Here is a 12,770-nt window from a genome sequence, read left to right on the forward strand (position 1 = left end):
GGGACAAGAAGGGCAGAGATAGGGCACCGAGGCTCTGCTCTGTGGCCGGAGAGGACAGGTGTGGACACAGGGAACCCAAGTGTGGGCTCTGGGCCACCCAGAGGTGGGCGCTCTCTCAGGGAGAAAGGGCCTCGGGGCCAAGAAAGTGCGAGGAGGTGGGCGCCGTGAGCCCGCAAGTGCCAGGAAGGGGCAGCCGGCAAAATGATGCCCCAGAAGAAAAAGAGGAGAAAGAAAGACATCGACTTTCTCGCCGTGTACGAGGAGGAGCTGCTGAACTACGCCTCAGAGGACGACGAGGACGAGCGGCAGGATAAGTACTACAAGGCCAGAGGTGCGGGCGGTGGGCTGGGCGGGGCCCACGGCCCTTCCCGGTGCCTGGAGGAGGGATGGCAGGTGCCCATGCAGCCTGGTGCCCGGGGACTGTCCTCCATCACCTGGGAGTAAAGGGCAGGTGTTCCCCTGGGGTCCCTGCTGTACAGTCAAGACCAGCTGCCCTTAGACGCAGACCTTAGTGGCACAGAATAGACTAGAACGGCAGTGCCCACTCTCTCCAGTCCTATACATCCCAAGAGCCAAGTTCCAGCCTGATCTCCACCCTGCAGCCTGATGGCCCCGAGCTCCCTGCTCTGCTCGGGCTGTGGAGGGGTGTGGGGCGTGGGGAGGGGTGTGGGGAGGAGGCCTGACCCCTCACCACCTGCCCAGCGGGAGTGGGGTCTGCTGCCACCCTGGCGATGGAGAAGGGGTCTGGGGCCCACGTGGGGAGGGCACTCACTGTTCTGCACCCCAGGGCTTGTCCTAGGCTCATCCTCCCCTGGCGTGTACGGGGGATGCTTTAAAGGGCCCCCCCTTCTTAGCAGGTAACCAGAGAGGGCCGGGCTGGGGATCCAAGAGTTCGTTTTGGCCAGCAGAGGGTTTTTGTTGGTTTGGTTTGGTTGTGTTTTGGTTTTTTTGCCTTTACAATGTTTTGAAAGATTTTGACTGTGAGTGCCTGTAGGCTGTGGATGGCCGGTTTGTCACAGTCTCCACCGCTCCCTATCAGTCAGATGAGATCTCATTGGTGCTGCCTGCCTGGTCCCTGAAGGCATTACATTCTCAGGGCTTACTCTGACGTGGCTCGCTAGTCCCTGGAAGCTCCAGATTCATTCATTCATTCACTCATTCATTCATCCACCCATCCATTCATTCACTCATTCATTCATTCACCCATTCATCCATTCACTCATTCATTTGTCTGTCCATCCATCCATCCATCCATCCATCCATCCATCCATTCACCCATTCATCCATTCATTCATTCACTCATTCACACATTCATTCATCCATTCAGTCAGTCACCGGGTATCTATTGAAAGCCTGCCCTGTGTCTGCCCATGAGCTTGTTCTCCCTCTTCTTATCTTAACTTTGAAAGCCCGGCTCAGGGCCCCCTCTTCCACGGAGGCTTCCTTAATTCCAGTTCAACATGAGTTCCTTGCCTATATCCACTTCTTCATTGTTGCATTGCTTCACACAAGCCTGGTGTGTTGGGCTTGTAGCTTCCCAGCCACCCTGCCCCCCATGAAGGTGGAGCCCTGCTTTGTTTGTCCTCTGTCCTCACCCAGCTCCCAGCACAGACCCAGGCTCAGAGAAGGTGGTCACCACAGGGAGACAGTGGTTCAGCGGGGGTCCCTTTCCTGGCAGTGTCCTGGGTGCCTCTTGGAGTGCAGGCGGGGGCTGGCACAAGGCAGGCCTGGGACAAGTGAGGCATTGCTGCCTTCCCCCAGGGCAGGCACCCCAAACTCAGACCAGTTAGTGGGGAGAGGTCTGTGGCTGAATGTGCGCGCAGCACCCTCGACAAGTACTCTCAGCTTCCGGGGTGGTCTCCCTGGCACACATGGTTGCCGGGGAGTGCATTCTCAACCTCCTGGTAGCCACTACCCTGTCCACTTCTGTTCAGGGGCTCTGCGTGCCCCAGCGTGACTATCTCATCCCTCACATGTTTGCTCTTCTTTTTACCCTTTGTCAAGCCTTTCTACTTCCATGCTCACATTTGATCTTGAAGATTTCTGAGAACAGTCAAGGCAGGTGTGATTAGTCCCATTTCACAGGTTAAGGAATGAGGCCCTGGAACTTAAGTGACTTGAGCAAAGTCACAAGTGGGAGAGAGAACAAGAATTTCAAATACCCTCTCCCAAGGCAAGTCCCCACTTCACCTCTCAGTGCTGCCACATAGAATGACCCTTGGAGTGCTAGGTACATGGAGAAGCTCTCCACTTGTCTTAACCAATGTAACCTTCACAACCACCCAAGGTGTAGGTCACATTCTTGTCTTCTTTCTCAGATGAGGAAACTGAGGCATGGTGAAGCTAAGTAACTTGCCCAAGATCACAAAACTAGTAAGTAGCAGACTCAGAATTTGAATCTAGCTGGTCTGGTTGGTGCTTGCTCTCAACTGTGGTGAAAACAGTTGGAGAAGAGCAAATCGAGGTGGGTGCCACGCTGACATTTCTCAGAGATGTGGGCCCACAGGCTCTCCAGACAGGGCAGGACACTGGCAGTAAATGTGGATGATGCAGTAGTCACATACCAACCCCGCGGTGTCACTACTACTCCCTAGAACAACATGTTTCCTGCTCCCCTTGAGTTCTGGGTTCTTGCATTACCAGGGTGAGTATGATGGGAAAGAAGAAGGAGGAAAAGGAGAAAGCTTAGGTTTCCCTCTCTGTTCTTCAGGCCACCTCCAGGCCACACTGGAGTTCACCAACGGCTGGAGGGAGCAGAGTAGCTCCCTTGGTGCCCTGAGGGAAGGCTGAGCCCAGTGCATTGGTCTCTTTCCTGGCTAAGACGGGGCCCTGAGGGGAAGAGAGTGACTCTATCAGAACATGAGATACAAGGGACCTCAGAGGCCATCCTGCACAAGCTTCCAGCCCTGGGACACTCTCCTCTTGTGCATCCCAGACAGGGGTTGCCTAGCATCTGTAGGGGTACAGTGTCCCAAGGAAGCCTCCCTGAGAATATTGTTAATGGGGATAATGGCAGGCATGATGATGATGCTGTTGATGTTGGCGATGGAGAGGATGATGACGCTGATAGTGATGATGGTGATGATGTTGACAATGACCATGAAGATGATGATGATGATGATGATGATGACCATGAAGGTGATGATGAGACGGTGATGATGCTGGCAGTCTACCACTTAAGGAATGTATATCTTTCATCTGACTGTGGAAGAGTGTCTGTAAGATAAGTTCCCAGAAGTAGAAATGCTTGAGTCAGTGAGAATGAGCACTGAAAATTTTGTTTTATCTGATTTAATCCTTCTTATAATCCTTCAAGGAAGAAATTATTCCTGCTTCAGAGATGAGGAAATTGAGGCTCTGTAGGAAATTTGGTTGAAATCACATAAGCAGTAATGATAGAATTGGGATTCAAATATTGGTCAATTTAGCTCTGTAACCTACATTCATTTCATTGATTGATTCATTCATTCATTTTCTCATTCATTCCCCCAGGTAATTATTTATTGTGCCCTTCCTGCTTGCCAGGTTCTGTGCTAGGAGCAACACTATGGTGCCATCAATAATTCTTTGTGCTGATCAGTGCACCTTGGGGTCCTCCCCTCTGGAGCCAAACAGAATCTTATGTTTTCCACGGGATATTTGTCCTCCACAAGATAGTTCTTCAGCTATCTGAACTGAGTTTTTAATTAAAAATTTTAAATTAAGGAGTAATATATATACAGTACAAAACTTTCATAAAGGTACCACGTGATGACTTTTCATGTATGTGCATGCTTGTGGAATTACCATTCAGATCAGGACATGGAACTTTTCCAACCTTCAGAAAGTTCCTTCACTCTCCTTCCCAAAGGTAACAGCTCTCGCAGTTCTATCAGTATAGATTAGATTTTTCCATTCTTGAACTTCAGATAAACAAAACCATACAGTAAACACATATTTGTGTCTAGCTCCTCTTTCACTCAACATTCTGAGGGATTTACCCATGTTGTGACTTGCTATATAGTTTGTTCTTTTTTGTGTACTATTGTATTTTATAACTACATCATTTATTTAACCATTCTATTGCTGGTGGGCATTTGGGTTATTTCTGGTTTTTAGCTATTATGCATAAAGCTGCTACGAATCTTGTACACATCTTTTGATGGACACGTGCACTCATTTCTTTGGATTTATAATTAGAAGTAGAATTGCTGAGTCATAGAGTGGGCATATGTTTAGCTACTGGTGCTTGAACCAATTTACACTCCCACCAGCAATATGTGAGAGTGCCAGTGGCTCCACATTTTTGTCAACACTTAGTATTGTCGGTCTTTTTAATTTTAGTCATCCTGGTGGGTATATGGTAGTATCTCATTGTAATTTCAATTTGCATTTCCCTGATGAATAATGATGCTGAGCACTCTTCCATATGCTTATTGGCCACTTGGATATCTTCTCCTAGGACATGCCTGTTTAAGTCTTTTGCCCATTTTCCAATTTTATTGAAATAGTCTTATTGAAATATAATTACCTCATAATAAAATGCACCTATTTTAAATGCGCAGTTTGACAGGCATTGGAATATGTGTACATCTGTATAACCATTAGCACAATCTATATATAAAGCATTTAAATTATCCCCCAAAGTTCCCTGTGCCCCTCCTTAGTCAGTTCCCTCTGCTTCCAACTCCAGGGCAACCATGTTCTGCTTTCTGTTAAAATAGATTAGTCTTTTCTAAAGGTTCATGTAAATAACATTACAGTGCATAGAGTTTGTATCTGACTTCTTTCGCTCAGCACAACCTGCTTGAGATTCATCTACATCACATATGAGGGTAGTTCATTCCTTTTTGTTGCTGGGTAGTATTCCATTGTATGGATATACCACAACTTCTTTATCCATTCATCTGTGCTTGGATTTTTAGGTTGTTTCCAGTTTAGAGTTATTGTGAATAAAGTTGCTATGAACATTTGTATGTAGGTCTTTGTATAGACATGTTTTTATTCCCCTTGGGTAAATACCTGAAAATGGAATGTCTGGATCTTATGGTAAGTGTGTGTTTATCTTTAAACAATTTGCTGTCCATTAAAAAAAAATCGTGTGGTATCTGTTTTCCTTATTGATTTGTGTGAATTCTTTACATCTTCTGAGCATGAGTCCTTTGTTAGATATATGTATTCCAAATATCTTCTAGTTTGTGACTTGCCTTTTCATTCAAATAACGGGCTTCATTTCAATAAGTCCAATTTATCAATTTTTTTTATGGCCAGTGTGCTTTTAAGAAGGAGCTGTGAGCACTTTGAGGCAGCTTCCTCATCCCTCTCACACCCCAGACTCTCCTTTTCTCCAAACCACACATCTCCAGACCTCTGTGTCCTTTCTCATGTGATGTGGTCCTAGAATTTCCACCATGCTTCTCATTCTTCTGTGGACAGTTTGGAAATGCCCCTGTGTACGTGCAAAGCCATGTGGGCAACACTTTAGGTCTGGAGTTGTCCCAGGGAGGAATCCAGGGCTTGTCTACAGATCAGGCACCCCTGTAGTGTAGACTATGAAGAATTAAGGATTTGCTTATCACAAGAGACAAGGAGTTGTGCAAATGTACTGCTTCCTCTCTTGTCTCACAGTGCCTTGATTGGGATCTTCGTCAGAACCAGGGACTTCCAAAGAAAAGGCATTAATAGCAAACAGTAGAAGCTTCTAGGAACCAAAGAGGGGAAATCAGTACCCCTGTCAAGAAAGGAGCCTTGACGAAGCTCTGCATCACTCAGCTCTGGGACAGCTCATCCTGGGCCTGCAATGATAGTGCTCAGAAGGTCAGGGGAGGTGAGGGCTGGCAATGCAACTACATTCATAGAGAGGAGGGTGAGAGCAGGGGCAGGCTCTGAAGGCCACGTCTAGGAGGCATCTGGGTGCTCTGTTGCAAAGATCACAGACTAGGTGTCCAGAGGCCCTGGGCTGGGCTCCAGTGATGACACTGGATGGTGTGTGACCTGGGCTTCCCACCCCCACCCCGGTCCTACAGGTTCCTCACCTGTAAAATGAGCATGCACCATTAAATAGAAGGTTTAGTCTTACAGCAGAACTTGGTGTGGGTCTGACCCTGGCTCAGAGGCTTGTGGGCTATAGCAGGGTTTTATAGAGACCTTTTGGCTGGGTGTCCCCTGCGGAGCTGACAGGAGCTCTGGCTTCTCCAAGCCCATGTAGGATCCTGGGTTTTCCGATAAGCCTGTGATCTGTCTTCTTTTCTCCTCCAGTGTATGAGGTGGTCACAGCCACGGGGGATGTTCGTGGTGCAGGGACAGATGCCAATGTCTTCATCACCCTTTTTGGAGAGAACGGGCTCTCTCCCAAGATCCATCTGACCAGCAAGTGAGTACCAACTTGGCCTTGGTGGAATCGTGGGCTGCTAGTTGGGATTGATGCCGTTCTGGAACCCAGGGAGAAGACCCGTGTGTCCACAGGCATATTAAGTGGCACGGGGCCTCTGCTAAAGACAGACCACATGTCAACTGGGTCCTTCCCAATGATCTCCCATCAACCTTCCTGTTGGTGTTCGTGTGAAGTAATGCCTACTTTGGATCTCACAATTCCCAAGAATCATAATAGCTGTCCCTTGCTGTGGGAGAAGACACTCAGGACCAGGAACCCTGGGTCTGGGTCCAGCTTTACCACATAGTTGCCATGTCACTTTGGCCAAATCTCTTCGCATCCAAGGCCTTGGCTTCCTCATCGAGCATCTGGGAGCAATCATCCCCCCTTTACAAAAACCACAGGGCAGTAGAGAGGAGGAAACAAAATCATGCATTCAGAGGAGCCAGGAGTTTAAAATGCTCCACGCCTGTGTCTCTCCTAGGGCTCACCATCACACGGCACCTGCTTGCCAGCTAACGCATACTCGAGTCAGGCACATGGACCCCTTGTGTGTGTACTTGTGCATGTGTGTTTGTGTAGATGTGCTCTGTGTGTGTGTTTGTGTGTACACCTTGTGCCCTCCATGTCATTTGTAATCCATTAACAGCAGGGGCTGCTGCCTCTTCATTTTGATCCTCTCCCCCGACCACACACCAGCGCACACAGATACACCCAGAGCAAAACATGGGGACGTGTTAGCAGAGTCCTACAATTCCAGAGCTGTCTGGGGCTACAGCCGTGTCGTAGGCAGCTGGTTTGCAATCTGTGCTGAACGGAACTGGGGATCGGTCAGCCGATTCTGAGCCCACTGTGCCCCCATCCTTCCTTCCTCCACAGTAGCTCGATTTATGGTTGTCTTGCCCACCGACTTTCTGAGTCAGATTTTATTTGCACCAAGAGTCCTATAGCCGGAAAAATGTGAAAATCCACTAAATTTATTTCAACTCATTCATGGGGAAACTGAGGCCTAGAGAGGAGGGGAGATGAGCTCTGAGTCATGGAGCTTCTAGATGGTAAAGCTGGTCCTCAAACCCCAGGTGATGTGGACATTTTCCTTGAGCACGGGCCCTGTGGCCCTGAGGGTGTGTGGGAGCTTCCCCTCCAGGCCTCCTGAGCCTCCAGGTTGTGACCTCCTACGGGGGGAGGGGGAGGCGCGGTAGGGGAGGCTGTAGAGTGGTGGGGCCCCCAGGCCAGGACATCCACAAACTCTGTGCTTCGCAGACTGATCCAGCCCTGCCTCCCAGGTTTGCCCTGAGCGTGGGCTGTGGCCTAAATGTGGCCCCGTTGAGGCTGGTGTAACGTCCAATTTTGTCCATTTCCGCAGAACAGGGTACCCGCCTTCTTGTACTGCTTACCCTGCAGAGTGACTGGCTTGCGGAAGTCTTTCTCTCCAGTGATGTGGGCACGGTAAAGAGAAGACATGAAATGTCCATCCTCTTTGCCATGTGACCTCCCCCGAGCGCACTACTCTAGGGAGAAGCCACTAGGCTCTGGGAAATCGGCCCGGGGGGTTCCTGGAGTCCCCAGCCTGCCTCTCTTAAACAAAAAGAACCATTTTCTCCTTTCAAGGTGGTTGCTCGCTGTTTTTCCTACTTTCTTACACCTAGTACCCTTGCTCTTCCCCCCCTCACCGTTTTCATTTGTCGAAACAGCCTTTTGGGAAGGCCCCAGAGTCACCCTTCATAAGCCAGTAGGCAGGTTTGTCACTGAGTCCCCCTTCCCAGGAGCATGAATTCCAGGGATGGAAGGGAAGACTGCATCACGGCAGAGAGAGGGACAGGGTCGGGAGGTCTCCAGGTGTCGCACGTCGGCCAACATCTCAACGCCAGCCCCACGGACAGAAATCAGCAACGCCTCCCTGTGACTCGGCAGGTCTCTCCATACCTGTGTCGTGCTCCAGGTTGGGCAGCAAGGGCAGGGGTCTGGCCCGGACCCCGGTCGGCCTGGCCTGGAGGGCTCTGCAGGAGCCCAGGGCGAGCAGGTGGGTTCAGAGGTGGGGCTCATTTTGTAGCCCCTGCTGTCCATCCTGGGAGACTGGAGACGTGATGTGCAGAGGGATGCCAGGTGGAGCGGACCGTGAGGGGAGGTCGGCTTCGTCCCTTCGGCCCCTCTCCCAGTTGCTTGCAAACAGTCAGGGCCCCGTAAGTGCACTGTCAGGGAGGCCAGAACGGGACTTTACAGGGAAGGGCAGGTGATCTGGGCCTTGGGTAGTGAAAGAGACTCAGATGAGAGAAGGGCAGGAGGAGGGTACTTTAGACCCCAGGGAGCAGCTTGCAGATGCACGGAGGCAGCAAGGAGCCAGGAGGGGAGGACCGGGCTTTAGAAGGCCTTGCTTACAAGCTGATCAGCGGAGGCCTGACTTACAACGTGGCCATGAAAGATTAATTTGGCCGCTGTGAGACCTGGGGAAGTGTCTGCAGAGAGAATTGCAAAGACACAATCCTCGCCACCCAAGATGCTTTCAGTTGCAAGGTGGAGACCTTGGGCCTGGGAGGGGAGCACCGCTTTCCAAGGAATTCCAGGCTGCTCGAGGAACCCAGATGCCCAGGGCCGCAGAGGTCACCTTGCTCTGTGATGTTTAGAGGCAGGCATTCCAGCCCACCCGTCGCCCCCACCCCTGCCCTGGGGTCTGGCTCCCAATTTCTCATCTCGCTGTGGGCTGCTGTTCCCTCCTCGAGGCCCTGCCTCACCCCAAAGCCAACTCGTGTGTCACTGGCACCCAGCTCCTTTTCCTTGCTTTACACAAACACGTGCACACACAGAGGCTACAGGGTGTTTTGAGTGTATAGACTTCCCTGATACTCAGGGCACCAGAGTGAGCTCCCAGCACAGCAAGGCAAACGACTTGAAATGAAATCTTGGACAGATTCTGACGTCCGAAGATTAAGCCACTGCCTACCCTGGAATTTCTCCCCGGCTGCTTTCTCCACGGCGCGTGGCTGCGCCCCCTGACTCCACCTTCCTCTCCTGCGTCTCCCACGCCCTCTCTTTTCTCTCTCCCCTCTCTGTTCCTGCTCTGTCTTCTGCCTTTTCTCCTGTGCCCCTGGACTTCACCTGCCTCCCACCTGGCCTATCAGAATGTTTATTTCCCAATACAAAATAATTCTGCTGCAGTTGTCTGGTGCCTGATGTTAACATGCTGATTGTTCTGACCCTCGTGGTCCGGTGTCTGACTCGTCCGTACACACGGGGTCCTCTGTTAGGCAGCAAAGAGAGTGGCACGTTCACTTGGATCCCCTGTCAGCTGACCTCCACCCCAACCCCACACCATTTGAATGTCAACAGCCATGGCTCCCAGAGGAAGGCCCCATGCTCTGGGTGCCCTTCCCCGTTACCCAGGACCACCCCCAGCACTGGGTCACATGTTCAGAATATGGCAAAAGGATGGGATCTCATGCATCTTCTGGAACACGGTTCTCCTGTTGAGAATTCACCGAGTGTCAGAAAATGCCTGGCATTTTAGCCTGCTAGCTCTGCCGGGCTGGCAGCTAAAATGCCCTGTGCGGCCTTCACAGGCTCTCCTGGGTAGGGGGTCCCTGCTGAATGGGCAGGCCTGGGCAGGGAGGGGGCTGCGTACTGCATTAGCCTTCATTTGCTGAGCGGCTAGGAGCCACAGGGCAGCCACATCCCCCCAAAAGGAAACGTGAAGAAGTCTGCGTTTCTCATGTTTCCTTTGCCAGGGGACCCTCTGTCCTTTGGTACTTCTCTCTTGTCTCCAGTCAGTTCTCTGAAACCAACTGGTATTGCCTTCTGACTTCCCAGAAGTGGGTATTTCAGAATCTGACCTGTTGGGTGGCAGTTGGGGCTTCTTTGGGATTATCCTGGCCCCTCTGTGCAAAAAGAGAGTCCGGGTAGGTCTGTCTCTGCAGTCCCTCCCTTCCTTCCTCTGGAGAGAGGCCCTACCAGGGAGATGTTGGGCCCCATCGCGTGAGCTCTGCAGACAATCTCTCCACATCCTGTGATACCCTGTAGCACTCCGCTGGGGTCCGGAGACCCTCTGCCCATCGTGGTAGACCTCTCTCTCCTGGTCTCCCTCCTTCCACCTCGCTTTCTAACATTTGTTGTCCGAGGGACTGTAAAGCACCATGGTCAACTATTAACAAACACACTGGGACGTCCGAATGCACGTGCCACCCGGTCAAGGGCACAGGGCTTTTCTTTTTTTTTAAGATTTTATTTATTTATTTATTAGAGAGCGAGCGAGAGGGAAACAGCATGAGAGAGGAGAGGGTCAGAGGGAGAAGCAGGCTCCCCGCTGAGCCAGGAGCCCAATGTGGGACTCGATCCCAGAACCCTGGGATCATGACCTGAGCCGAAGGCAGTCGCTTAACCAACTGAGCCACCCAGGCGCCCGCACAGGGCTTTTCTGAAGGTCAAAGGCAGCTGTTGGAGCTTCTCCAGAAGGGGCTGTGGTCAGAGGCTCCCCAGGACACCAGCTGCTTTCCCTCCAAATCGGCCCCCTTTTCCCCTGCTCATCAGCACTGGCTGCTTCCCAAACTCCAGGCCCCACAGCAGATGAAGCCTGACCATCCTCAAACTTGTCCCTGAGGATTCACGCCAGGCAGCTGCAGGCCATGGGGAGCGAAGGCTGCGGAAATGGGACTGCGCTGTGTTCGTGATTGCAAATCAAGACGCGCTCCTTTCGGAAAACTTAAAAGAAATGTATACAGACAAGAATAAATAACCAACATTTCATAATAGTCTTACCATCTAGACACAATGTTTTTGGATAAATCCTTCCACTCCATTGTTTTTAAATGCAGTTGGCATCCTGTTGTGTTGGTCGTTCTGTTCACACATTCTATTTTTAATCTGCTTTTTCTTTTAAGCCTGTATCATAAGCCTGTGTCTGTTCTATTAACTCTTCTTTTATAACAGGAGTTTTTGACGGCTGCATGATATTCTTCCACATAGCTTCCCAGGGCCACTCTTTCCTAGGTCGATGTAGAGATATAGAGACTCTTGTTTCTTCTAAAAATGTATTTCCTTATCTCATGTTGAAATAGAAAATACCTCCTATTCACTTCTTTCCCATTCACACAATCCCGAGGCACAGAATCGATGTTCATGTGTTTTCCACACCATGGCACACCATGTAACAAAACATGGGCTGTGTCAGTATTCACTGTTGGAAGTGAGGTTCTGACAGGTATGTGCAGCAAGCCTGCAAATGGGTCCTTTCACTCAAGCAAAAATCCAGAAATTTCTAGCACTTTCTCCTCCTCACCCTCTGTGCCCCGACCTCAACTTGTCCCCTGACAAGGCTGCCTCCGTGTCTGCTTATCACCTGACTTCATGAGCTCTGCCTGCTTTAGGAAGGCCCGAGGCCTCATGCCTCACGATGTGCCCACCTTCAGGAGACTTCTCAGGACAGACTGTTTGCTAAAGTGGGCCTGTTTGCAGGACCACAGCTTCCAAGTCCGTAGAACCTTGCAAGCCTTCTGTGGCTGAGAGAGTGGGAGCCTTGTTGCCTTAGAGAGAATGTTCTTCACTTCCCTCTTTATTTGGAAACCAGTAATGGCCAATAAATAGGCATGTGTGTTCCACGCTTTTCTTTTCCCCGGGGGCTGTGTGCTGGTGCTGGGAGCCCCGGCTGGGGGCCCGGGGGCATGTCCGCAGCTCTCCGGCCTGTGAGGGCTTCACTGTGGGGGGCAGGAAGAGCCGTGAGCAGGCCCCACTGGCAGGGTCCCAGCCCACACAGAGGACGCAGCCGATGGCCGCAGGAGATTCCGGCTTCGGCTCCTGGAGGACTCCGTGGTGAGGCTGCTCCAGCCCTCCTGTGTCTAAGCTGATGGAACCTAGGATGCTCCTGAGTTTGGACTCACCTGGGCAGCTCGTTGAGGAACATCTCAGGTGTACTTGCTTCTGTTCACACCGTCTGTGTAATGCCAGATATGTATTCCCTCACCGCCCCACTCCCCTGGTTGCTGGTTTGGGTTGAGTGTTTCCTTCCTTGTTGGAATGGCAGGACCGTGGACCACCACCCAAGGTCTGCATCTGCTTGGGGCTGCCATTGCAACTCCCCCCAGCAAGAGCAAGGCAAGTGAGGGGAGGCCTGGGGGCCTGCAGACCCAAGAGCACCATGGCATTCACTGTGCCTGCCTTCCTCCTCCACTGTCCCAACTCAGAGCAACCAGAGCCCATTGGGTCATGACTTTGGAGATCCAGGTTCTGGTCCCAGCTCTGCTACCAGCAAGCAGAGTCCCTGTTTGTGAAATGGGGCTGATACCGCACCATACTTGACTTAGTGACACACGGCAAGCATCACAGGACAACTTGACTGTGAAAGCAAGGAGTGAATACTGACCGACCTCGCCCTCTGTTGGAAAGGGATCTTAGAATGGGAGCGGTGACTCGTAGCACCTCCCGGGACTGG

General features: G+C 51.2%; 1 protein-coding gene across 1 annotated transcript in view; it reads left to right on the plus strand.

Moving 5' to 3' along the window:
- The first annotated feature begins 201 nt into the window (after positions 1 to 201).
- LOXHD1 (lipoxygenase homology domains 1) overlaps positions 202 to 12,770 on the plus strand; it is a 149,195-nt gene continuing 136,626 nt past the window's right edge. The window contains exons 1-2 of the mRNA XM_034995710.1: positions 202 to 331; positions 6,238 to 6,352. Of these exons, the coding sequence (XP_034851601.1) occupies positions 202 to 331; positions 6,238 to 6,352 (245 nt within the window). The remainder of the gene's footprint in view (positions 332 to 6,237; positions 6,353 to 12,770) is intronic.

This window comes from Mirounga leonina, unplaced genomic scaffold, assembly GCF_011800145.1.
Source record: "Mirounga leonina isolate KUSES-001 unplaced genomic scaffold, KU_Mleo_1.0 Mir_93, whole genome shotgun sequence".
NCBI classification, from domain to species: Eukaryota; Metazoa; Chordata; class Mammalia; order Carnivora; family Phocidae; genus Mirounga; species Mirounga leonina.